Source organism: Mirounga angustirostris, unplaced genomic scaffold, assembly GCF_029215605.1.
Source record: "Mirounga angustirostris isolate CCGP_5_RB_7025 unplaced genomic scaffold, mMirAng1.0.hap1 SCAF_10, whole genome shotgun sequence".
Classification (NCBI taxonomy): Eukaryota; Metazoa; Chordata; class Mammalia; order Carnivora; family Phocidae; genus Mirounga; species Mirounga angustirostris.
This window is the reverse complement of record NW_026991718.1, coordinates 74,058,654-74,085,304: the sequence shown is the minus strand read 5'-3', so window position 1 is coordinate 74,085,304 and position 26,651 is coordinate 74,058,654. Positions and strand designations below refer to the sequence as shown.

Sequence of the window (26,651 nt, the reverse complement as noted above, 5' to 3'; positions counted from 1 at the left end):
CACCATGAGGTATCACCTCACACCTGTCAGAATGGCTTTGTATCAAAAAGACAAGAAATAACAAGGGATGGCGAGGATGTGGAGAAAAGGCAACTCTAGCACACTGTTGGTGGGAATGTAAATTGGTGCAGCCACTGTGGAAAACAGTATGGAGGTTCCTCAAAAATGTTAAAATGGAAATACCATACAATTCAGCAATTCCACTTCTGGGTATTTATCTAAAAAGACATATGCACCCCCACATTCAGTGCAGCATTATTTACAATAGCCAAGATATGGAAGCAACCTCAGTGTCCATGGATAAATGGATGGAAAAAGAAGATGTGATACACACACACACACACACACACACACACACACACACACACAATGGAATATTACTCAGCCATAAAAAAGGAATGAGATCTTGCCATTTGTGACAACATGGGTGGAACTTAGAGGGTATTATGTTAAGTGAAATAAGTCAGACAGAGCAAGACAAATACTATATGATCTCATTTATATGTTGAATCTAAAAACCAAAACAAATGAACAAACAAAAGACAGAAACAAACTCACAAATACAGAGAACAATCTGGTCGTTACCAGAGGAGAGGGGTGTGGGAGGATGGGCAAAATAGGAGAAAGGAATTAAGAAGTGTAAACTCCCAGTTATAAAATAAGTAAGTCACAGGGATATCAAGTACAGCACAGGGAACATGGTCAGTAACACTGTAATAACATTGTATGGACAGATGGTAATTAGACTTATCAAGGTGATTTCATTATGTATATAAATATTGAATTGCTATGTTGTACACCTGAAACTAATATAATATTACATGTTAACTATTCCTTAATTAAAAAATGGAAGAAAAAGTAAGATAAAAAATAAATTGTTTTAATTTTTTTTATTTTTTTAATTTATTTATTTAACAGAGAGACACACAGTGAGAGAGGGAACACAAGCAGGGGGAGTGGGAGAGGGAGAAGCAGGCTTCCCGCAGAGCAGGGAGCCCGATGGGGGGCTTGATCCTCGGACCCTGGGACCATGACCTGAGCCGAAGGCAGACCCTTAGCGACTTGAGCCACCCAGGCGCCCCTAAATTCTCTGTTTTAAACTGCACCTTAGCAAAGGAGCCGGTGTCTGCCCCCAATACTTCCAATGTACCCCAAGATGCTTTTTTTGGGGGGGTCCCCAAACCTCAGAAGGGCTACTCAATCCATAGTTAAATGTCCAAGAACCCCTTCAAAGATATGAACCAATGGTCAAATGATGCTAAGGTACCATTGCTCTCTTTGGGTCTAGGCAAATCCTAGTCAGAGGTCTCCTAGCCTTGGCAGGCTGAGAGGACAAGGGTAAGCCCTCAGGAAAAATCCCTTCCCTGGATCAACCAAATGCAAGCTGTTGATCTTGTTTGGATCCTGATTTGCAAAACCATCTGTAAAAGTCCATTTATAAGACAAATGAGGAGATTTGAAACTTGGCTCAGTATTTGATGATGTTAAGAAACTACTGTCAATTCTTTTATGTGATAATGTAATTATGGTTATATTTTTAAAAGAGCCTCTATCTTTTAGAAATATCTTCTGAAATATTTACAGCTGAAGTGATAGGATATGTGGGATTTGCTTCAGTATAATTCAATATGGGCTGGGGGGAGGGTGGGGAAGGATGAAACAATATTGGCTATAAATTGATAATGGTTGAAGCTGGATCACAGGTGCATGGGAGTTCACCATACTCTCCTACTTCAGTATATGCTTGAAATTTTCAACTAAAAAAATTCCTCACTTAATATTCTTTACTCTCTCTACAGACAAGATAACAATAGCCGAGACTTATTTAATATGTCTGGTTTACATTTACATCAAATACCTCCTTTGATCCCTACAATACCTCAGTTGGGCAGTTGGGAAATTTTGCTGATGAAGAAACAGAAAAAGACAAAGGTCTGTAGAGGCCTTGACATGGAGAGAGGATATTTCTGTCAGCCAGGCATTTTGTAGTTCCTCCTCAGCATTCAGTCTCCTGTCACCCCACCTTTCTTCTCCCCACGGAGGGAAACAACCATTGCCAAAGTCTCTGGGGATCACCACTGTGAAGAGGACCCAACCATGATGGCTGAGTACGGAGGCAACCATTTTTCTTATTCTGGCCTTCCCCAGTTCACTTTCTCCAGACCTTTTGATTGCTCCTTTTCCCCTTCTTGTTTTCCTGAGTCAATACCTCCCCTCTGCTGCTCAGGCTGGCCAGTGATTTCAGTGTCCCATGTCCTCAGGACTCACTTCAGAAGATCCCCTGATGTCTGAGGGGCTGGCCTCAGAGTCCTCCCACACTGGTGGGCTCTGTCCCTCCTGCCAGCCTTGCTAGTCTCTTCCTTCAACTTAGCTTGGGCCAACTCACTGACAGAAACAGCTACCTCCAGGTCAGGGCCTCCTCACTGTTCATGCTTCTCTTCCTGGATCCTACATTTTACATTTGAGGAGGGTTTATTGAGCATTTACTATATGCCAGAACTGTGCTAAATGCTTTTGTGCATTATTTCATTTAATCTTCCTCATGATGAGGTGGGCATTATTATCTTGGGTTTAGAGAAGTTACAGAACTTGTCTGGGGTGGTAGAGCCAATATTTAAACTAGTCATCCCGTCTCTCCAGAGAGCACTGAAAGCTGGGTAAAGTGAGTAGCAATTATGTTATGAATAGAACCACAGCTGGACATTAGGAGATACAAGCTCTACTTTTAGCTCTGCCGTGACACAGATGTATGGTAATGGGCAAATCATTTAACCTCTCTGAGCTTCACTTTTGTCATCTTAAAAATGTGGACTGGAGAGGTAGGGATAATACACTCTCTAATGAAAAGCTGTAGAACACAGAGATTAAGTGTGTGGGCTCCAGTGCCAGGTTGTGGGTTCGAATGATAGTTCTGCTATTTGTGAATTATGTGACCAAATCGTCTTGTGTCTCAGTCTCCTCATCTGTGAAATGGGTATGACAGTAACAGTAGCTATCTCATAGAGTTATGATGGGAACTAATTGGTACATATCAAGTACTTAGCATACTGCCGGCATATAGGAACATTAGTCATCATTAATATCATTTTTATTATTATTAATGGTCTCTTCCATCAAAATTATATTATTTTAGGATACATTAGAACTTTTAGAATTATTGTTAATATAGCCAGGATTTTCAGGGTGCCTGGGTGGCTCAATCAGTTGAGCATCCAACTCTTGGTTTTGGCTCAGGTCTGATCTCTGCATCCAGAGATCAGCCCCATTGGGCTCTGCACTCAGTGTGGCATCGTCTTCCCCTTTCCCTCTGCTCCTCATCCCCACTGGTGCTCTCTCTCTCAAATAAATAAATAAATTTCTTAAAAATATATAGCCAGGATTTTCATGTTTAGAAATTAGGAGGTAAGAAATTTCTCTTTAATAAGGAGAAAAAATTGCCCCTCTTATATAGTAACTCACTCCTTTCAAAGCACATGCACCTATAGTCTTAATTAGTATCTGATAACTCTGGGAAATTGGTCATGAAACTGTACATTTGAACAGCTTCTCATAGTGATCAATGCATTTGATCTCACGTCAGCTCATTTTGGCCCCACCTCACACTGTGAGGCAGATAATGCCAATAGAGAGATGAAGATTTCACTCAGCTAAGGTGACTTGCTCAAGGTCACACATTAATGGGTAGTAGAACCAGCAATGAAACTGAAACATCGTAATCCCAATTTAGAACTCTTTCCAGAAAGAAATTTGTATTCTGCAAAGTACTTTGTGCTTATACTTGTGTTGGGCCCCCATAGACCTGAACCTGAACTTGGAGTGGAATTCTCCAGGTGGCAAAAATCTCTCTTCTGTAATCAAGGACATAACCAGTCTCTGTCTAGAATGGAATCCCAGTCTCCACATGATGGTGGGTATCTAGGATCACTGCTACTTCATAGTAGCAGTGGGGACCCCAGTTCTCTTCCCTACTCTAGCACTTGACTAGTTTTGTGGCCTTGGGAAAATCACTTACAATTCTCTAAACCCTTCTCAAGAATGGGGATGAGCGTAACCACCTTGTAGGGAAGTTGTCAGAATTGGTGATAACATGTGGAGGCAATGAGTAGGCATTTGGTAAATGGCAATTAAAAAAAAAGGTTTTTTTGTTTTTTCTTTTTCTCCAAAAGGCCAGCATGGCTGACAGACCCAGCTTCTGGTTTCACTTCTGTTTCTCCAGGATACTGGCTCAAAGAAAGGCAGCAGGCAAAGCAGGCAGGTGACTTTAAGTCATGAAACATATATTCTCACCTTGGGCACCTGCTGTTTTTAATGATTAAAAATTTCCCCCCGAAACAGCCATCATTTAGCAAATACCAGGGCTAGTTATTAATTTAAAAACATGTTCAGCCTGTGCTTACAGAAACAGCCATTTCCCCCCTTGGGAATGAGTTTTTAGTTATGTTTTTAAAATTAGCTGGCGCTTGAATTTCATTTTCCATCCAAGCTTCCCTGTTATCTGTAAGGTCACAGAAACACGTAGGCCACGGACAGTCCAATCCCAGATATTAGACTCTTGGAATTAAAAGCCGAAATAAGTAAATAAAGAGAGAACGCCCAGGGATTTTTCAGAGCAGCAAGCCGGTCCCCAGCAAGCTGCGGGAGCCAGGTTTCCTCCTTAAGAGGCTCTTCCTTTACATTTTGATGTGAAGGCTGAGGAAGAGGAGGAAAAAGGCCTATGACCTATATCTTCAAGGTTTGTCTCTTCTGCGCTCAGCAACAGGAAAGAATCAGAATGCATTCTGGAGGAAGAGGAAAAAACCCAAGTGCTGATTGTCCCTTTAAGCCATTCCAATCACAGGCTCGCGGTTAAAATAATGCTCACCTACTGCGCTTCCAACTGGGCCATCTACCTTTTTCGCTGGCGGGGTCAGGCCCAGTCAAGCCTGATGAGGCTGCCACAGGCCCGGAGAGCTGAGCTACAGGCCGGGCTACACCTGTTTATCCCCGAGTCACTTCATTTCCCTTCCCCTCCTCCCTGCTTGAAAAGGAGCATTAATTAAACCGGTAAACAAGCCGGCTCCCATTCTAAATCAGAGCTGCAGGCAACGGAGAGATAACTTGGGCTCCGGAGAAGAGGGATTTTCAGTTAATTTATGGAATTCACCGTACTCTGAGCAGCCAGCTCCCCGCTTAACGGGGGAAATTGAAGCAGACAGCCTTTGTCTAAACACTTCTTTTGCCCAGAATATCTTAATTTTTCTATTTGAATGTTTAATAAGGTTTGGGGTGCTGCTTCTTTTTTAATTTTAATGGTGCATACGTTTGGGTGTTATCACTTGGCTGGTGGCTGCAGGGCGCGCGTCCTCCAGGGGCGTGGAGGGAAGGAGCAGTTTTTTCCAGCTGGGCTCGGACAACCGGCGAAAGAAGGAGGCTGGGGTTTGGGGGAAGTTTTGGGGGGTCTCGAAGTCAGGGCAGCCCTGAAACGCTTTGCCCGCAGGCACCGCCCTTTCCTCCTCTATGTTGCCGCACGCCGTCGGTGCCCGCAGGCGCCCCCGGAACGAGGCCCGGGCCCCGCCACCCGCTTTCTCTCTCTGCCATCCCCCCGGCGGCGTCTTGGGGGATCCCTCTCTCGGCCCGAGGGCTGGGCCGCCGCTCATTTCCGGCCGCCGCTGCGAGGACCCCGCGCTGCCTAAATTAATTTCTCCAGGAAGGGGGCTGTGCGTGTATCTTATCCCCCCACTGCTATCCGGAATTCCTCAGTTCCAGCGGGAAGCCCCCTGAAATTGTAGTTTCCATCAGATTCTAGACAGTCCGAGGAAAAGCCCTCCGTAAATCTTTGTCATTTCTTATGTAAACCTTCGTCAAAAAACACAGGGACGTCTTACACATATTTCAAGTCAGCCTGCTTTTCCGGGTGGCATATCCAGTAATCATGTTGACAAATTAATGGTAGAGAATTAGTTGTACATTAAAGATTTAAATTACATTATGCAGCACATTGTCATAAAATGATATAAAACAATAGGAAAATAAATGTAAATTAATTCCAGCTACTGACAAGTAAAACACCAGACTGACATCTGTACCCTCAGCGGCGTGCTCAGCCGCCGGGGCGCAGCGCGGAGCGCCGCCGTCCCCGCCGGGAGCAGGGGAAGGGGCCGCGCGGCTCGGCGTGCCAAGGGTTAAGTGGCGCCGATCGCCGCCTCCCCTGGCTCCCCTCCCCTGTGTGCCGATTTTCAGGCCCACCGAGTCGCCCGAGAAAGTTTTCCATTCGACGAGGCTGGAGCGTTTCAGGGGCTGAGCGCCTTAGAAAGCTTCAGGGCCCCCGAGGGCCGACTTGCTGGGAGGGGGCGGCCTGCCCCGCTCTGGACACGCTAATTACAAGGATTCTGTTTCCCGGGTCTGCAGGAATGCATTACCTGCAGCAAAGGAGGCACGGCCTCTCAGGAAGGCCCCGAGAGGAAGCTGAATGCCCCAGTGAATTCCAGCCCCGTCCCTAGGTTTATACCCACAACCCCAGCCCATGCTGAGGGACTAATCGCTTGGCCATTGTCAGGGCGGTTGTCCAATCAGCCTCTGAATAGCAAAACTTCACAATGCCGAGTATGAATTAGAGGGGAACAAATGTGGATGCAGACTTTTTTTGCAACAATACCTAACTGAGCCTTTCAGACAGGACAAGGGATGCACAAAAGCTCGACGGAAATTGGAGTAACTTTTGGAGGCCCTTGGAGCTCCGGTCAATGAGCGCTAGCTCCATAATGGCGACCGGGGCCTCCTCCACCAACCCCGCCCCCCTTTTCTGTGGGATGGATCAATTGTTCCTGGGGTGGGGGGAAATTGTCATAAAAATTGGGCATTTTTGTTGTCCTTGTCTTGGAAGCGGTGGCGCTCTGTTGAACGTGGCCAAATGGATCTGTCTCCTTTTTATGTGAATTGTACATTGGGTCATTATTTCGCCCACCCTAAAGTACTGACAATGTCCCCTCCCTCCCTCTGCCCACCCCCAAAAGAACAGAATAGCTTCTTGAGCTATACAAATGTCAGGTCTCTGTTTTAAAATTTAGCTTTGTTTACCCAACAGAATGGAATTCATTACTGTGTAAAAGTGGTTCCATTTTCTGATCTTTTTATTCAAAATGTTGAGAGTATCAGAAAGCTCATTTGAAGGTCACAGGTTTATGTATCTATTCTCTTAAGTGTTTTAGAAATTCATATGGAGGACACAAAAGGTGGAAAATGTGAAAACATACTGTTCATTGTTTATCCTAACCTTGCCATGGTTATTAGATAAATGAGTGTAGGGGGAAAAAATGGCATTAAAAGCCACTGTGAACTGGGAATTTTTTTTCCTCCTGAAGACTGTTAATTTTAGCCCTTGATCTGGAAAGGTCAATTTCTAATTCTTTTTACTGTGCAGTTTATATAACTTCTGCATTTGAAGTCTATAAAAAGCTTTTGCAGACTTTTCATAATGTAAGTAGCAATTTATTTCATTACGGTTTGAATTTTTTATGTAATTCCTATGGACATTTTGATGAAATTGTCAGGCTTAAAAGCTGTAGCGCTTTTCATTTGGGGGTGTGTGGACTTTTTTTTTTTTTTTTTTTGCTCGGATCCATTCTTGCTGGATAATTTAAAATTAGTAGATTAATCAGTTCAGTGATTTAAAAGACCACACTTTGGTTAGAACATGCTTTGGGGCAAAATCATTTTATTTTATTTTTTTATTAGTAAATGATTTAAAAGGCCTTTTCAACTAGTTATCTGAAGCCGATCTTTAACTGTTACTTATTCCACTAATTTCTATCTTTTGTTAAAAGAACTTTCCAGCCTAAATCTCCTCGCTCTGTCCCATGCTAATTGCAGCTTACATTATATAAATGGCTTTGTAAAGAAAACTATAACTCCGAGCCTTGAAAGTTGGGTGTTTCTATTTGCTCAAACTTGATGCACTTGTTTGGAGAGGGTCATTGCAGGGAAAGCTGTGTAGCCTGTAAGAATGTCCTGGATAACAAGCTTAAACAGAACCTTTTGTTGTGCTTAGTATTCTCAGGACTCCAAAATGAGGCCTCCTTTTTCTAACCGCGGGCTGAAGTGGTTCATTACTGCTGTTTCCTCCGCCAGGCCAGGGCTCAGCCATTCCCACTACTGAAGGTCTGTAACTTCCTTAAAAAGGAAGAAGGAAAACATGGCCCAGAAAGGTCTTGTTAGCACTTCCTATGTGAAATTAGCAGCTTTCTAAAAGGTACAACTCCAATTACCTCACATTGTGGGGGCGAGTACAAACTCAACAATACGCACAGCCTAGCAAGTGACATTCTGTCTTTCTAGAGTTACTTCCCTAATTAGGAATGAAGAAGCTCTATTCTGCTGAGTGCATCTATTTACAGTGGCCACAATGCTTTAACTTGAGCATCCTTCTCAAAGCCCAGTGTTAAAAAACACAAGTGCTCTTTTCGCCGAGCAGGCTCTGGTGAGGCGACACATTCCTAACGGTTACGCCCTCGGAAAAAAAAAAAAAAAAAAAAAAAAAGTGTAGCCGCTTTGGCAGGATTGTTAACACTTCAGGATTCATTTTCCACAATAACGCCCCTGCCCAGAGAGCTCTGGGAATTACAGTGGACAATAGGGAGGCATTCTTAGGAGGGTCTAATGATGGAATAAAAAGAAAAATATTTATTGCTTTTGACAGTCCCACAAGGGGCAAAAATCCTTGTCGTGGGTAAAGTTTCCCTAGCTGTTGGAGGAAGGCGGCTCACGGGGACTCAAACAGTTCCACTTCCTTTGTTAGGAGGCTGAGTACCAGGGCCAAGCTGGGAAATTAAAGATTAAGTTCATTAAGGTAAGATAATTGTGTGCAGGCATTGTTGTGGATACAGGTGGAGCGATGGGGGCTGGGGGAGGAAGCCCATTTACATGTCGGGACGACCCATTAAACAGGCTTAACAGATGGGCAACACAAATATGTTTATTATTTGCCTGATGGCTGACCTGTGCTTTCGCGGTTTCATTAGTCAACAGGCCCCCACCGAAGGAGAGACCGGACTCCCTGCCGGGAAGCAGGTGGGAGAGAAGGCAAAGCAGGTTCCGGAAAGGAAAGGAAAGAAGCAGTCCTGTGGGCCCTGCTCTGCCTCCACTTGAACCGTCCCCACACGTCTAAGTTCCCTTCTGGCCCCGTCCCCACATGCCGGGAACAGCCCGCCCTTGCTGGATGGGTAGAGGGGACAGTGCTCTCCCACCTGAGGTGTGTCTTTGGGTCTTTGTGGACACTGACAGGAGACGTCAGTGCAGAAGAGCACGTTGGATGCCCCTTATAAAGAAGGCACTGGACTCTCTCCTCTCTGAAATCTGGTGATTGAGTTTCCAGTCAGGGAGTTTATCAAACGCTTTCCTACCCTAGTTCCTTACCTCCTCAGAAACTGACTACTCTGGAAATCTGGGCGGCCTATCTTTCAATTCCTCCTTCTGGGGGCGGGGGGGGGTGAAAAATAAAACAAAACCAAACATGGACACCCCCTCCTTCCCTACCCCCCCCCGCGCGCGCGCGCGCACACACACACACACACACACACACACACACATCCTACCTCACACAGATAAACTCTCTCTGCTTTGTTATTGCAAACTGTGTTTGTCTTTGTGAGGGAGAGCTCCTCCCTGTCCCTTCCCTAACTTGGAGACCCATAAATCCTGAGAACTTGAAAAAGGAAAAAGTGTAAAGCAATATGGTGGCATTCTTGTGAGCCTGGGGTCCATCCCTGCGGTTGGTTTGAGAGGAAGAAGGTGGACAGGGAGGTGCCCAGAGTGTGGCCAAACGGCTGCGAATGTGTCTGGTGCGGCACCAGCCTCCCTGCCTTATTTTCCCCATGTCTTGGGCAGAGGGAGAAAGGTCTTCTTTACTTTTGGGGGGTCAGTACTTCGATTTCTGCTGAGGAGCTGAGAAATGCTGTGAGGTATCTTTGATAACAGATATCCTGAAAGAGAAGCGTTTGTTTATTTGCATGATAGGGTCACTTATTACACAAAAACTCACCAGCTTGCTTTTCTTTCCCCTCCTGCCCTCCCTCCGGCCCCCCTCTGAGGAAAATAAACAGTGTCATAATGATTTTGGTAAATAGAATTCTTTTTAAAGCCACCTGATCATGGGGAGATATTCTGAGAAGATTCTGGGATTTAGTTTAGTGTTGGTGTGTGGAAAAAAAAGACATCACGTCACGTGGTGAAGAGATTTCTCAGGGGTTAAGAATAAACGTGTTTTGATCCCTTCAGATTCCATCGTGTTGCCATACTTGTTGTTATTTACTTTTAAAGGAAAGGTTACGGTGGAATGTTGATTTCCTTTAGGCTGCCAGGCGTCTGTGACGTGGCGTGAAACGGAGAGTCTTTTAGTTCTTTTTGTAGATTGTATCAGACAAGTTTGTGAATAAAACATTTTCAGTGTAATGTGTTTATTGGCTCAGACAGAACTAGAAATAATTCCGAAGCAAGCAAGCAAGCAAGCAAGCAAGCAAGCAAGCAACATGTACCAAAGTTCTCGGTGTTTTTCTCCTCTTGTGCTCATGTCAGGGTTTCTTTTTATTTATTGCTATAAAGTGTCCTTTGTCCTTGAGGATGTTGAATAGACTTCTTTCAAAAGTTATCAGAGACCGGTCTGATAAATCAGACGAGAAATTAGGAACATCTGAGTTATTTTCTAAGATGGGTTAATGAAGAGCTGAGGATTTGCATTTTCTTTTAAAGACCTAATGAGCAAGCCAAACAGTTGAGGGAGGAAGGCTCGCAGGCTGTCACATTGTGATTTATCAGAAAGCAGAAGGGAAAATTTGATACAGACAAGATTCCAAGCTGCGGCTTACTCGAAATGTGTTAGCTTTTTTGAAAACAAGTGTGCAATCCTTGGCCTTTTACAAGAAAAAGTATAGCTTGAAAACCTCATACCATGTCCTCAGCCCTTAAACATTTAGCTCCATCAACGGCCCTTTGACAGAGAAAGAAAAACTGTTTTGTCTACACTCAGAAAATATTGCTTCCTAAACTACTGGAAACTACATTTGTATTTTCAGCCCTGAATTGAATTGAATTGAGATTACTAAGACCTTTTAAATAAGAGGCTTTTTCTTTACTGCTTAAAAAAAGAAGCTTGTCATCACATTGTCCTATAAGGAGGGAAGCCTCAGTTTTGAAATGATTTGTAAGTTTGAGGTCCTTAGAACTATCACCTTGAATTTGGAGCTGTGGTTAAATTGGTGAAAGGATGGGAGTGCAGGGATGGAGCTACATTTCTCTGTGTTCTTGGAAAATTTCTCAAATGGGGAAGAGGCCCAGAGCTTCTTCACTTTGGAAGCAGGAGCTCCCTCCTGCCCTTTCCAGCGTGATGGGGGTCAGGAGGACCGCACACAGGAACAGCCAGGGAGGGTCTAAAAACCCTCTACATCCTCCCCACCAAGCCCTGAGTGCTGTAAATATTTCAGGCTATTTGCATCACAATTTCTGGAAATTGTGTTGGAACTTTTAAATTTTATCTATTTAATAACGATTTTTTTTACACTTCCTACTCATAAAAAATGTTTACGGGCTCTTTTGTGCTTTATATTTGTTATGAAAATGTGAAAATATACCGTGTTGAATTTTCGTGAAAGATATTAGGTCGCTATTCTCTGGTCTCCACTGTTAGAATTATTATTATTAAGGTGAAATTCATATAATATAAAATTAACCACTTCAAAGTGTACGATTCAATGGCACTTACTACATTCACAATATTGTGTCTGTAGGTTGTTTTTTCGGTTATATTTTCTCCCAGTTGTAGAATCACCAGTAAGTCCTTGTTGAAGAGTTGTTAAATACCTATATTCACTCAACAAACATTTGTGGAACAGATTTTTCCAAGAATGGTGCTAGGCTAAGCTCTGTTGTGGGTTATAAAGATGAAAAGAAATTGTCATGCCCTCAAGACATTTTTTTTTTTAATCATTAGACATGTGCTACTTTAGTCAGGGAATGCTTACTGATTTTATTAATAAACTTTATTCAGCCCACAGAGTTTTAGCATCCCAAAACATCAAGAGTTGCTTGATATTTCTCGGCAACATTAGCCAGTATCATCGGACTACAAGAGGTTGAGACTATTTACTGTACTCTTTTTCTCAGAGTGTTAATTCTACCACTTTCTAGCTGTGTGCCTTTTGGCAAGTTACTTCTCTGCTCTGAACCTGGATCCTTTCTGCAGAAACAATAGGGCTGCCTTGCATAGTCCCCTGTGAGGATCAGCAGTAGTTTGATGCTAAATCACATCTTCCGTGCTCAATAAATCATTAATGGCTAAGACAAATACAAACATCAGTCCGGCTTGCCATGCCTTTCAACCAAAGAACAGTGTCTGACATTCTACAAGGGAAAACGAAGTGCCTTTTGGTGTGAGTTTTGCAAATCATAAAGCATCAAATTAATGTATGGTAGTGTGTGTGACGTCTGGGGAGATAATTTTAAAGCTCTCAATGGAGGGAGGGAGGGAGGCTTCAGGATTAGTATTTTGAATGGGAATGTCTAGAATGTGTAGTTTTGACTGTTGAATACCATCTCTCACTGCCACTGAAAGCTTACAAATATCACCTGAAAAATTATTTCAATTTGCCATCGGACTGGAACCATCAATTTACACCTGAAATGTGTCAAAATGTTGGGTATCTCTATAATGATAAAAATGATTGGAATTGCCATGTTTAATTAAAATGTTAATCCACTGTCATCTTACATGATCTCTATTTATAGAGAATTTTCTATTTGCTGTTAGGATATTTTATTATTAAATGAAAACCCTGCTGTTTAGCCAATGGCTGGTGCTAACTCAAGGAGGAGGTGACCGTCTGCTAGGGGTGAGGAGAGGTGACCTCTTCATCAGGAGAGTGTCTCTTATAGTTGAAGGAGTGATTGCAGGGGAGCTGGAAAGACCACCCGGTCTCTAAATCTTCCCAGCCTGCTCCTTGATGTTTAAAATCTTTTAACAATAGATGTGGCTAAAATGCAAATGCTTTTCGGAAAAGGAACACAAAAGTTCGAATTCACAAAAAGATGCAAAATGCCAGATACCCAGCCCTTTTCTGAGGGTGGAAGGTTTGAAGGGTACAACATGGGAGGAAGGAAATTATCTTCACTGAATTTGTAATTTTACTAAAATTGACCATGAATCAGAAGAAAACTTCCAGGGGGTTCGGGGAGGGGAAGGGGAGCCTGAAATGTTGATCTTAGGAGATGATATTATCTCTGCTTTCTTGTCCAGAGGATGATTGGGTACAGGACCAGTCTCTGTTGAGGTACAAAAGCAGATCTCAGAGTCTGTATTCAAGATCCTTGGAAAGGACTCGGAATAACTACAAATGTCCCTGTTTGGTGTGGTCGCCATCTCAGACTGGATTCAGCCCATCTCGCCTGGGTTACTTGCCCAACCAGCCTTCCCGTATGACTCTTCCAGGGCTTGAGGGATGTCTCCTTCATAAATCTTCCTTCTCTCCGTCTCTTGATCATCATCTTGACCCTAACCAAGCCCTCCCCACCCGTGCGGACTTAGCTCCTGGTTCCTCCTCCCCATTCATTGGTCAGCTTCTGGCCCCTCCTCCCCAGCTGTTGGTGACCTGCCCCTCAGACACTAAGCTCCTGATCCTCTGGATACACCTTCTGGAGTGATTTGCTTTCTCCTTCATAACCCATCACTTCCTGGGATGGTGGCTCCCCGATTGACACATTCCACCCACTTCCCACATAAGCCTTTGCCCTGGCAGCCCTGTGTGTATCATCGATGCTTTCTTCGCTGGCCTGCAGGACAGCTCCATAGCAGGTGGTATTGAAGTGCTACGACCTTAGGACGGTACTGCTTTACAGGAGCCGCTGGCCCTGGGAAGCTGACGGAGATCCCTGCCTTTCCTATAGCTTCTGTCTGTCCTGCTTAAAGGTTCTTCCTCCATCTCCTTCAGCCCAATTCTGCTCAAGGAATACCTCCTCTGTGATGCCCTCTCTAACCTTTTTAGTCTTCTCTGGAGAGTGACTTTTTAAATTTTTTTTTTAAGATTTATTTATTTATTAGAGAGAGAGAGCACACACTCACAAATGTGTGGGAGGGGCAGAGGGAGAGAATCTCAAGCAGACTCCCCACTGAGCGGAGAGCCTGCCTTTGGTCTCAATCCTACCACCCATGAGATCATGACCTGAGCGGAAATCACAAGTTGGTCGCTTAACAACTGAGCCACCCAGGCGCACCCCCACTTTTTTTTTTTTAAGATTTATTTATTTATTTGAGAGAGAGGGAAAGAGCGAGAGAGCACAAGTGGGGGGAGGGGCAGAGGGAGAGGGACAAGCAGACTCCCAGCTGATCAGGGCTCAATCCCAGGACCCTGAGATCACCACCAGAGCCAAAATCAAGAGTCGGCTACCCAACTGACTGAGTCACGCGGGCGCCCAAATACCCTTTTTTTTTTTTCAATTATAAAAATATAGGACATAAAATTTACCATTTAAACCATTTTTTAAAAGATTTTATTTCTTTATTTGACAGAGAGACACAGCAAGAGAGGGAACACAGGCAGGGGGAGTGGGAGAGGGAGAAGCAGGCTTCCCGCAGAGCAGGGAGCCCGATGCGGGGCTCGATCCCAGGACCCTGGAATCATGACCTGAGCCGAAGGCGGACGCTTAATGACCGAGCCACCCAGGCGCCCCCACGTAAACCATTTTTTAAGTGTACAGTTTGGTGGCATTCAGTACACATCCACCATAGTGTGCAACCATTACCACCATCCATCCCTAGAACTTTTTCATCATCCCAAAGAGAAACCCTGTACCCATTAAACAAGAACTCTCTTTTCCCTTGTCCTTTGGAGCCTCTAATTCACTTTGTGTCTTTATAAATTTGACTACCCTTGATACCTCATAGAAATGGAATCATATCATATTTGTCCTTTTGTGTCTGGCTTCTTTCACTTAGCATAATGTTTTCCGGGTTCATCCATGTTGTTAACAAGTGTCAGGATTTCATTCCTTGTTGAGCCTGAATAATATTCCATTGTGTGCATCTGTCACATTTTCTCTGTCCATTTGTCTATGGTGGCCATTTGGGTTGTTTCCACTTTTTGGCTACTGTGAATAATGCTGCTCTGAACACTGGTGCACAAGGGTCTGTTTGAGTCCATGCTTTCAATTCTTGAGGTCTCTAGCTAGACATAGAATTGCTGGATCATATGGCAATTTTATGTTTACTTTTTGAGAAACTGCCAAAGAGAAATCATTTTTATGACACCTTTATGTGACGCTTTATGGTTGACCAAACGCTGGCTGTTCGTTAGCTTCTCAGAGCAAGCCTGTGAGACAGACACTGTAATGAACACCACTTCTATGCCGGTGAAGAAAATGAAGTTCAGAGAGGTTCAGTGACTTGGCCAGGGTAACTCAACACATTGATGGGGACTTTGGCCTTAAAACAAAATTGTGTGGCTATGGTGCCCATAGGCTTTCTGATGCTGTGTGACACGCCCCAGGGTTCCCTCATGGCTTTATCCCTACAACTAAAATGAGCCTTAAGGCACATGTCTTGACTCCCAGACTGTCAACCTCAAGGGTGCTGTGTCATGGTTATTTTTGTCTCTCTAATATGTGCCGGGTCTGGTACATGATAGGTTCTCAATGAATGTCAGCTGAATGGATAAATGAATGAATGGGTTCTTGATGGAGAGGGAGGTGAAGAGAGGGAGGTGCCGCAACAGAGAAATGGTCAAGAGAGCCTCATGGTACCTTCGTATTTTGCCCCAGACATGTAAGCAGAGTGGTGTCTCTGTCCTAGCGGTGATCTCTGCTCCCTCACTCATCTGAAATGTCATTTCTTGCTCTAATTTTCCTGGCCCCGGACATTCTTAATCATGATGATTTGATGGTCACTTCTTCTCTATCTCTCCAGCCAGACTGTAGGCTCCCTGAGGTCAGGCTTAGGTCTATGACCCCAGCATTGAACACAGTGCCAGGCACAGAGTAGGTGCTTGGTATGTCGTTATTGACCGAATGAATTTTGCAGTGAAAGCGCCTCAGGAAGTTGCCCCTCTTTCCTTATTCATGCATGAGTGGAAGGGTTGTCAGATAGAATACAGGATGCCCAGTTAAACTTGAATTTCAGATAAACAATGAGCACTTTTCTTTACTATAATACATGCTTCTACTAAAAAATTATTCATTGTCTATCTGAAATTGACATTTAACTGGGTGTCCTGTATTTTTATTTGCTAAACTGGCAACACTGGTCACTAGTTACTTTTTACTGCTTGTTGTCACATCATCGAAATCCTCAGAACTGTTAAGGTGAGAGTAGGAAACTGGTTTTTCCAGAGCTGAATTGCCAATTATCTTCTAGTCTTAAAAATGCAAATGGGTGCATTTTTTTCCTGAATGGAAATAATCCTACACCTGCAGCAATTTCATTCCCATTTGAAATTGTAGTTTCTGCATCCTCTCAGATAGCTCTGCTCTGACGTCAAAGTATTTCAAGTGTCCACTCTGGCTTTGGCTAATCCTGGCACCCAAGCCATTCACTCTGTATGTGCCTGTGGTCATTTGAAACATTCCCGGAAGGCTGACATATAGGCGTCTCGCTCATGGGCAGGCTAACTATTCTGATGTGTGGAATTTTCTTTAAAGACTTTTAAATTTATTTTGAGAGAAAGAAGAGTGGGGAGAGGGGCAGAGGGAGAGGGAGAGAGAGAATCTCCAGCAGACTCCTTGCTGAGCACAGAGCCCGACGTGGGGCTCGATCTCACAACCCTGAGATCATGACCCCATCCAAAATCAAGAGTCAGCTGCTTAACCAACTGAACCACCCAGGCACCCCTGATGTGTGGAATTTATTACCCTCATACTTCTGAAGGTTCTTCTGGGTTTGACTGTTCTATAATCCAGAACTTCCAGCATGACACCTAATTAGGGACATGACTTGGTTTCCCCATAAGCCTGTTTTTAGTTGTGGCTCTGGCAGAAGACATTCTCTAATCTCCCCAACGGTCCACCCGAGTTCACCTGAGTGAGAGCCCTGGGATCAGTTCTCTTCACCAGATGTACCTCACACTTCCTGGAATGAAGGAGGCACAGAGGATCCAGGTGGGGAGCACAGCCACTGACTTCTTGACCAGGATGGCTTCTGCTGGGTCTGGGGAGCTAGGGGCTGAGGCCAAACTGGGGGGAAGGTGGGGGCTGCAAGAAAAGACCAAGAGAAGAAATGAGAATCTTACATGGTTATCCACCTAAGTACTGAATTATAACAGCCCTTGCTGCTTTTCTAACTCGCCTCGTATGATCTTGCCAGGATGCAGTTACTTACGCGTCTGCCGATTTAGGGAAAATTTTTTTTTTAAACATTAGTTTTTCAGATTTAGAAGCAGCTAGACTGATGAAGAGCTACAGAGTTGGAGGAGGGGTGGGGTGCTGGACAGGAGGTGGTAGCGGCTCACCCGGGGCATCGTGAATAGTAGTCGTTGCAAATGGGGTGACCAGGAGCAGAGATACAGCAGAGATTGGGGCAGCAGAGCAGCTCAAGGGCACTTGCAAAAGTGTGGGGTTTCCCCCAGACAATGGCCAGGTGGCAGGAAGGCAGAGAGTCACCCAATCCAGAAATGTCTGAGTTACTTAACATCCAGACTGGGCATCTTGAACTTGGGAAGTTCTTGGGCTAAGGGATTGAAAAGTCTATGTCCTTCCAGGGCCTCAGTTTCCCTCCTGCTCAGGGTGTAGAGGCTAATCTCTGTCACCAGCTGGGCAGCAGGGGAAACTGCAGAAACTTAGGGGCTAGCCCTTTGTATTCTTGGGAAGACAGATATCCTCCAAAGTGTCCAAAGTCAAGTCAGAATAGATCCAGAGTGAACAGGGCAGAAAACACACTTGCAGGGACATTGTGGGGTGGGGAGGCTGGAATGTATAGTGGAGCCAATCAGGTTGAGTTATTCTTTGAAAGTTCTGCTCCCCTCTGGAACAGAAAATGGAATTTGCCTCATAACCTAAAATCCCAGCTTTCCGTTGGCTGTCACTCACTTGAAGGGACCTCGTGGGAACTGGTAGACACAGGCCAGGCAGTCCTTGGGGAAATCAGCCTACCCTGTGGGACCTGTTACAAAATCCCCCAAACTTCCCAAACACTAGGGTTTAGGCTGAAACAGAACACTCCATGGGGATCTCATCACCTGATGCCATATCCCATCCTGTCTCTGAAGGAAGGAGTCCTATGGGGGCAAAGTAACCCTAGGTTGTATTTTAGGATTTTGTTTTCAGGAGATCCTGGAGAGAAGGTCCATGGGGATTTCACTGTCTGATTACCACCACTTATGGGATTATATATAAGACTTGACATGTGAGTTGCCCTCTGGCCATCCAGCATATAAGGAAGGGGCCAAGAGGGAGGGGTCTAGAAGGGAGATGGCAGGTCAGGGTTTGTGGAGCCTGTTAAGCCCTGCAGCCCTTGCCCTATCAGAAGGGCCTCCTGGTGGGCACAGAAAAACCATTAGAGACTTCTGTACCCTCAGGAAGGCCCAGAGAATGGACCAGACCCAAAGCATCCAGGAACTTGAATCTAAAAGACATCAACTGTCCCCTTCCTGGATCTGGGCATCCCCTCCCAGGCAGGACCCTCTCTGACATGATCAACAAAATATGATTATTTTGCAGAGGTCTAAAAAATCAGGTGATGGGGTTTCATAATTCTCCATTCTCTTCCCTTTATGGGAAGTTATATTCATTCCAAGTTGATATGATGGGTGGGTTTGCTGGGAATGGGGCTTTGCTAGTGACATATGAGGCAGAAAGGGCTGGACTGGCATTGGGGGATGGCTAGAAACAAACCAAGTCTGTGGTTGGGGGAGCCAACTGAGTGAGGTGGGGAGTGGATCCTCCCAAAGCTCCTGAGATCAGAATCAGAGCTGGGGCAAGAAGCCTGAGCAGAGGGCGTGGACGGGCCTTTCCTCTCTAGGTTTCCACTCCTCATTACCCTCAGCCCAGGCCTCTCTCCTGGGTCCTCTTCTTCCTTGCTATTTGTGTGTTGACGATGTGGGGATGGCCAGAGGGGAGCTGGTGCGCTGGCCTCTTATATAATCCGATAATTGGCTGTAATCTGTGTATGAAATATTTGGAGATCTGCCTCCCCATTAATTCCTACTTGAAGAATAATCACATGTCCACATACAGGCCTTTGGGCCATGTTCTCCCCTCACATCCCTGGAGCCCCTATCATAGCCTCAGCTCTACCAAAAGTTTCTGTAAATTGTCCATACCCTGTTGGTTACATTTTTAACTTATCACAAATGTAAAAAAAAAAAAATCCGTATTCAAAGGGAAGGCCCTCCACCAATGTCTTTGAGTAAACATGGGGGTAAGATTCTTAGAAGCTTCTGTTAGGCAGAGCATGCATGTACTCGGTGTGACCAGAAAGGGTCCTGACAAGAATCCTGGGCAGAGGGGCAAAATGTGGGGAGGGAGGAGGATTCGTGTTATAGGTGCGAAGCTACAGCAATGCCTTGGGTTGTCATGGAAACAGCACTCGAACGCTGTTTAGAGGTGGGAAGGTCAGGGTGGGAGGCCTGGGACTCTTTCTAGGAGGGAGCAACAATGAACCAAGGACAGGTCTATGTGTGAAGAGTCTGGTCCGGGGCTTCTGGGAGCTCAGCGCCTTCTCTGTGAGCTGGCCTCTGAGCACTGCTGTCTGCTTTCCTGGTGGGAACCATTCAAGGAGGGGATGGAGAAGGAGCAAGAATAAGAGGAGCTAGAGACTTTGGTGCTCAGCGCTGTCGATGCCTGCACAAAGGGAGCCTTTCAACCTCTGAAGGGTTGCTCCCCAGGGTGGAGGAAGCAGCATGAAGCAGGACAAGCCCCAGAGAGATCTGGTTCAGGCTGGAATTTTGTGTTGGATGTGATACTGGGCACTTGTGTTGAGGAATCCATTCATTCAGGCAGAGTTGGTGGACTAGGTGGTTACATAGCGGGGATATTTGGGGGAGTACAAAAACGGCCCTTCTGTTCCCAGTGTCCCTCCAGCACTTGACATCCCACCATTGGAGATTCTTGCCATTGGCTTAAACATATCCTCCTCGGGCCCTTCCTTTCCTTGGAAGGTTCTCCTAGGAGGGGTCCCACGTTCAGTTCCTGTGCCTCGGCGCGGACTGGTTTATCAAACGCTATGGCAGGACCTGAGCAGCATGGAGCCTCAGGGAGCCTGGATACAAAAGGGATGCTGGGAGAAGGAAGGAAATGAGAGGTTGGATGTCCCAAAGGCAAATTTGCCAACCCTTCCAGTTTGTCCAGGCACCTGTCACAGCTTGATGGGCAGCTTGGAATTTTCCTATCATCCCCTACCTTTCCTGGTTCCAGCCGTGCTGGAAGGCTTGATAGCAAATGATTTTTTAGTATAAGTATGTCCCATATATTGCATGTGGCATAATTATGAGTATTTGTTGCTGATCTGAAATTCAAATTTAACCGGGTGTCCTATATTGCTATTGGCTGAATTTCACAATGTCACCTGTGAGCAGCTAGGATTCCCAGGCCCTGCCTTTCCTTCTTTCAACTGGGGCTTCCAGCAGGATCAGCAGTGGTTGCTATCTCTTTCCTTCTCCCCCTCTTTCACTCCCCTCCCATTTCCCCTCCTCTCTCTCCCCTCTACCTCTTCCTACCTACCTATCACTGCCTCTGCCATCTCTATCCGTCTTCAAGAACAGAAGTTTCAGAGTCAGACACACCTGGATGTGATCCTGTCCCACTGTTTACTGACTGCATGAGCCTGGGCAGGTAACTTGACCTCTGTGAACTTCAAGTCCCTCAAGGGAGATGGAATGACATTAAGGCGTCATGATGCCACTGTTAGGATTAAATGAGGTACTATGTGGAAAGGACCAAGCACAGCACCTGACCTCATAACACTGGCAAACAGCTTCTGAGCTGTCAGCCCTCCCCTCAGACTCGGTTGTTGAGGTGCCCTGATGCTATCTGTTTGCATCCCATTCTGAACCAACTGCACACACTGGCGCTTCTTCCCAGGCTGAAAGAGTCCTCTTACCAACACCATCTGTGAGGATCGAAGACTTCCCGCTGGAAAAACAGAGGAGGGAAGTTAGACCACACACTTCACAGCCAACCGGAAAGACCTCTGAAATTTTGTTCTCCTCCAGTGTCTCTCTGTGAGGTTTCTTTGTTTCCTTTTCCCACCTGAGTTGTTCCTCTGGACCGACGGCAACCTCTCTTTCCCTCCCTCTCGATGGTCTTGCAAATCTGGCACTTTGTCCTATGTAGCCAGTTAGCTACATGCTCAATTGCTCTTGAATATCCCTTTCCTGTTTTACTCTCCTTTCCATGTTGTCTAGCATGATATTTCCTCCACGCAGATACAGTGCTCTCCCCAGGAGGAATTCTGGGGAACACGATTTTCTGCTTATCCTTACTCTTTGTGATAAGGCCAGACCGTATATGTGATACTCATTTATGTTACTCCTTACAGCAACTCCATGATGTGGGTGCTGTTAACATTCCCACTCACAGATGAGGAAACTGCAGCTCCAAAGGTTTAAAGAATCACCCAGAATCCCCTAGAAATTAATGAGGAAATGGTAAACAATACAATGGAAAAATGGGCGACAGATATGAATGGGCAATTCAGGATGGAGGCAACCAGGACAATAAACATTTGGAATAATTCCCCAGCTCTCAGGGAATTGCAGATTAAAACAAGAATAAGATATCAGCCCTCACACTCATCAGCTTGGCCAAACAGTTGAAAAGTCCGACAACACTCAGTGTCGGTGAGAATGTGGGGAAGCAGGGGTGGTGCCGGTAGGGAGGTGAGTGGGGAAAATCACACGGGGGCATTGGGCAGTATCTTGTGAAGCTGAGAACGCGCACCCCACGCCACAGCGATTCCACAGCTTAGTTTTAGCTTGGAGAAATGCTCGTAGAATCCTCCCTCGGGAAAGTGCTTGCAGGAATGAACACAACAGCACTGTTTGTGACAGGACAGCAGTGGGAACGACTCACCAATCTCTAGGCCAAATCTGGCCTGCCACCTACTTTTGCACAGTGTGCAAGCTAAGAATGATTTGAGCCTTTTGAAATGGTTGGAAAAAAATAAAAAGAAGAATATTTTGTGACACATGAAAATTATGATCAAAAACTTATGTCCACACAAAAACCCGCTCACAGATGTTTCTAGCAGCTTTCTTCATAATTGCCAAAACATGAAAGCAGCCAAGATGTCTTGCAGTAGGTGATGGATAAATAAACTGTAGTACATCCAGATAATGGAATATTATTCAGTGCTAAAATAAATGAGCTAACAAGCCACGAAATGACATAGAGGAAGCTCATATGCATATAACTAAGTGAAAGAAGCAAATCTGGAAAGACTACACACCATATGATTCCAACCATATGACATTCTGGAAAAGGCAAAACTATAGAGATAGTAAAAAGCTCAGTGGTGCCAGGGGTGAGGTAGGGAGTAGGGAGAACACAGAGGCATTGCTCAGAGGATTTGGGGGGTAGTGAAACTACTCTGTATGTTACCATAATGGCAGATACATGTCATTATACATTTGTCCAAACCCACAGAACGTACAATACCAGGAGTAAGCCCTAACTGAAACTATAGATTCTCAGTGATGATGACGTGTCAATGTAGGTTTACCAGTTGTCACAAATGCCCCAGTCTGTTGGGGAATGTTGATAATGGGGGAGGCTATGTACGTGTGGGGGATATATGGGACTGTTTATGGAAATATATGGGAAGTCTCTGTACCTTCCTCTCAATTTTGCTGTGAACCTTACACTGCTCTAAAAAATAAAGTCTTATTTTTAAAAATTACACGAAATAAATTTTTATTGGAGCACAGCCGACCTCATGTGGCTGCTTTCCCTCTGCCAGGGTAGAATTAAATCACTGAAGAGACCATTTGGCCTAAAACACGTACTGTCTGGCCCTTTATGGAGGAAGGTTGCTGGCATCTGCTCTAGGAGGTGAGAAATAAAACAGCGGCTCAGCCTCAGAGCAGAACACCATACAGCTGGCACCCAGGTACCAACAAGGGTCAGTCTCAGAATATAATGTCCAATGCAGAAAAAGGCATTTTCAAAAGAATACCTAAAATATGGTAACTATCATGTAAAATTTTAAGCAGCAGATATTATTACAGCATATAGGAGTCACAGTTATTGATGTAGGTAGTGAAAGGTTTTTTTTTTTTTTTTTTTTTAATGTACTGGAAAAATAAACAACTTCAGGACACTTGTTACCTTTGGAGAGGAAAGAAGGGGGATGATGAGGAGATAGTTCTAGCTAATTGTTAACATTTCATTTCCTCTTTAAAAAGGGGATGATATGGGGCAGCTGGCTGGCTCAGTTGGTAGAGCATGTGACTCTTAATCTCAGGATCCCGAGTTCAAGCCCCACATTGGGCATGGGGCCTTATTTAAAAAAAAAGAAAAAGAAAAGAATAAAAAAATTTAAAAGGGATGATATGGAGTAGATAGGATACAAAGTTTATGTCTTTAATGCTAGGGATGAATATGTGGGTGCCTGTTATATATAAGTGTAAAGGTTATATATAAGTGCTTGTTTTATATTTCTTTGAGATATTTCATAATTAAACTAAGACATTTTGGGAAAAGAAAAGAGAAATTAATTAACTCACTCACAATCACCCAGCTGGGAAGAGGCAGATTTGAAGAGGTTGGATTTGAACTTAGTCTGTCTGATCCCAGAGATAAACTCTTAACCACACACTCTATGTCTCCCTTAATGTATTGACATAAATGCTCAAGAAATGGCTTTTCTCTTTCTGCCTCCCCTAAGAGTTTATACATATGAGTAGAGGTGAGTCCCTTGGCACCAATGGTGTCAAGCAGTTTGGCTTGGCTGTCCTATCAGGCTCCCTGGTCCTATCCATTCTTGCACAGGAAAGGACCCTGGCTTCTACCCAGGGGTTCACTGACACCCGGGGAGTCTATCAGGAAGCAGTTCAGGATGGAACATGATGAGATGTTGAAATGTAGCCTTGACATCCCAACAGGCTTGGTATGAAGACTGTGGCCTTGGGTCATACGGTCACATAGGCTCCATGTGAATCCTTTGAGACTTCATAGGGCCACCTAAGAAGGTTCCAGAAATTTTGTTTTCTGAGTCCTCGTTGAATGAGAATATTCTTTTTCTCTTTCTCTACCCCCCTCCCCAAAATGGCACCCATTAGCCATTCCTATCATTCTTCCCCTCTCACAATAGTGGAGAACCAAACGGGAAAGGGATCTCCAACAGGTGCAAACATCTCAGTTTGCAGACTCCAAGCACTGGTGCACACAATGAGGCCTCCCCTCCACCACACCCAACCGCCCAGCCATGGCAGCTTGGGGTGCAAAGGAGTCAGGGTTCCCACTCCAAAGCTTCCCTCTCCCCAACTCCTATGTTCCTCTCACCTCTGGAAATGCCTTCTCTTTTGTCTGCTTTGTCTGCCCCACCCATCACTTAAGGCCCATTTTAAAGCCCACCTCTTCCAGGAAGTCTGCCCAAATCCCCAGCCTGCCATGGCCTCTCACCTCAAAACTCCTGTGGTATTTGTCACCCAGCACCCTCATGGGTTTCTGAGGCATGGCTATATTAGTTACCCTTTTACCTCGGTTAGTTTGATATATGAGTGATTGGAGCTCAAGGTCTATGCCTTATTTGTACTTTCCCATGATACTTAGCACAGGGCCAGATACACAGTAGGCACTTAATAAGTGTTTGTGAATGAATGAATTAATGAATGAAGCAAATCTGAAGAAACTCCTGGAATTCTGTTCCTATGGAGGGAGAGAGCCCCAAACTAGGTCAGGTGAAATCTGGCCCTGCTCCTCCACCCTAGTCTGGCTTTCAGGGAAGCCTCCGACTCCCTGGGTGTGGGGGAGGATCTGCCTGCCTGTGACTGGCCTTGTGGGGCAGGGGATAGAGAGGGAGATCCAGAGCCCAGACTGGATGCCGATGGAGTGGGTGCAGGGGTCACCATGGGGGAGGGAAGCCTTAGCATTGGCCTCCCTCCTTATATTTTGTTTATTTCTCTATTTGTGCCCAGGTGCCTCGGACAATGCCTCATGCTGGCTGGCTAAGTAACGTGACAACAGCTGAAGAAGAAATAAAGCAAAAGAGAAAAACAAGGAAAAGAGGGTCAACAAAGAGAGAATTCACCTTTCATGCGCCTGTAAAGTCCTCCGTTGGGGAATGAAGTTAAGACACAAAAGCTTTGCAACAACAACATTGTGGGGGAAGGCACAAGAGGGAAGCCGAACAGCCATTAAAGCAATTAAGAAAAGATTAAGGTCGCTTGTGGTGGAGAGAGAGAGACCCATTAATCAATAGGCCAGAAATCGCAGCAGGCTACAAAATTACAAGACCAGGCAAACTGGAGAACACACAGGCTCACCTCAACCAAGATGCCTGAGTAACTCAAAAGCAGAAATATTATATTCATTTCTTAGGCTTGGGGGGAAAAACCGCTCTTAGAGGAACTGTTTCCTTTTAATCAGCTAATGGGGCATCCTGAGGCGGGGGTGAGGTCCACATTGATTTCAAGGCAGATTCTAAAGCATCCTGGTCTAAAGAAAAATTCGCAATAATGCATGATACCACTGTTAGTGGGGCGGAGGAAATATCGAGCACAAGCCTGTCTGATAATATTAGGAAGGGTCCTAAAACTCCCAGGGCTGGGGGCAGGGGTTCTATTATTTTTCGTAAATATCTGCTGCCCCTTCCCAGGAAGACCAGCATCCCTGCTCCATAGACAGCAGGCTTGGCTCTATGACTTGCTCAGCCAATGAAACATGTTCACGTCCCAGCGCAAGTTTGAAGAGCCTGCATTCAGTTTGCCATGGGCCTTTTTTTTTTTTTTTTTTCCCTTTGCCACAGCCCTGAAGTTTTGTAGACAGAGACTGTTGCCTCTGGCTGAGGTCAACGTGAAGCCCGTGTGGGTGGGCCAAAGGCTCAGCTGACTGGCAGAGGACATATATGGTGAGCAAGTGATAAACTTTGTTGTTTTACCCTCCTGAGGAGTGGGGGGTGCCAGCATACGCTGACTGATGCGTGTCCTCACAGCATGTCACAGCTGCACGGAAGCCGTATGGGCTTCCTATTTCTTACAGGATAAATCTCGAACTTCTGGTCCTGACATCAAGCCCTCCCCTATCCGCGTCTATTATGGATTTCCCCATTCTCTTCATGTGCTCCCATAGTCCCGCCTGACCACTCTCCTCATGGTGCCCACGTACCTTGTTTTAGTCAAGAAGGTCTTGTGGTTAAGAGATCTCAATTGCTCAGGCCTTTGATCACGCTCTCTGATACCTGGACCCCCCCCCCCCCCCCCGCCCCGTGAAGCCATTTCACATAACCCCCAGCTCTTAGTCATCTCTGGACCATTATAGCTCAGAGTCTGTGCCATTTAAACACTCATTTTTATTTAACAAATACATATATAGTGCTTGCTAAACGTCAGGTACTGTATTCATAGCTTTACCTATATTTAATTACCTATATTTAATTCCCACACAACCTTATTATTCCCATCTTGCATGTGGCCTGACTTATCTTCTTACCAAGATAACAGAGCCCGGGAAGGCACAGGCACTTTCTAGACCTCTTTTATCTTCCC

At 45.0% G+C, this 26,651-nt stretch overlaps 1 protein-coding gene across 2 annotated transcripts in view; it reads left to right on the top strand.

Annotated features, from left to right (window-relative positions):
• CAMKMT (calmodulin-lysine N-methyltransferase) overlaps window positions 1-25,588 on the top strand; it is a 431,738-nt gene extending 406,150 nt beyond the window's left edge. The window contains exon 11 of one of the 2 annotated variants that reach the window (XM_064572538.1): window positions 25,083-25,588. In XM_064572538.1, coding sequence (XP_064428608.1) covers window positions 25,083-25,232 — 150 coding nt within the window. In that variant the 3' untranslated portion in view covers window positions 25,233-25,588. The remainder of the gene's footprint in view (window positions 1-25,082) is intronic. The other variant, XM_064572539.1, reaches the window with a different exon arrangement.
• The last annotated feature ends 1,063 nt before the right edge of the window (window positions 25,589-26,651 follow it).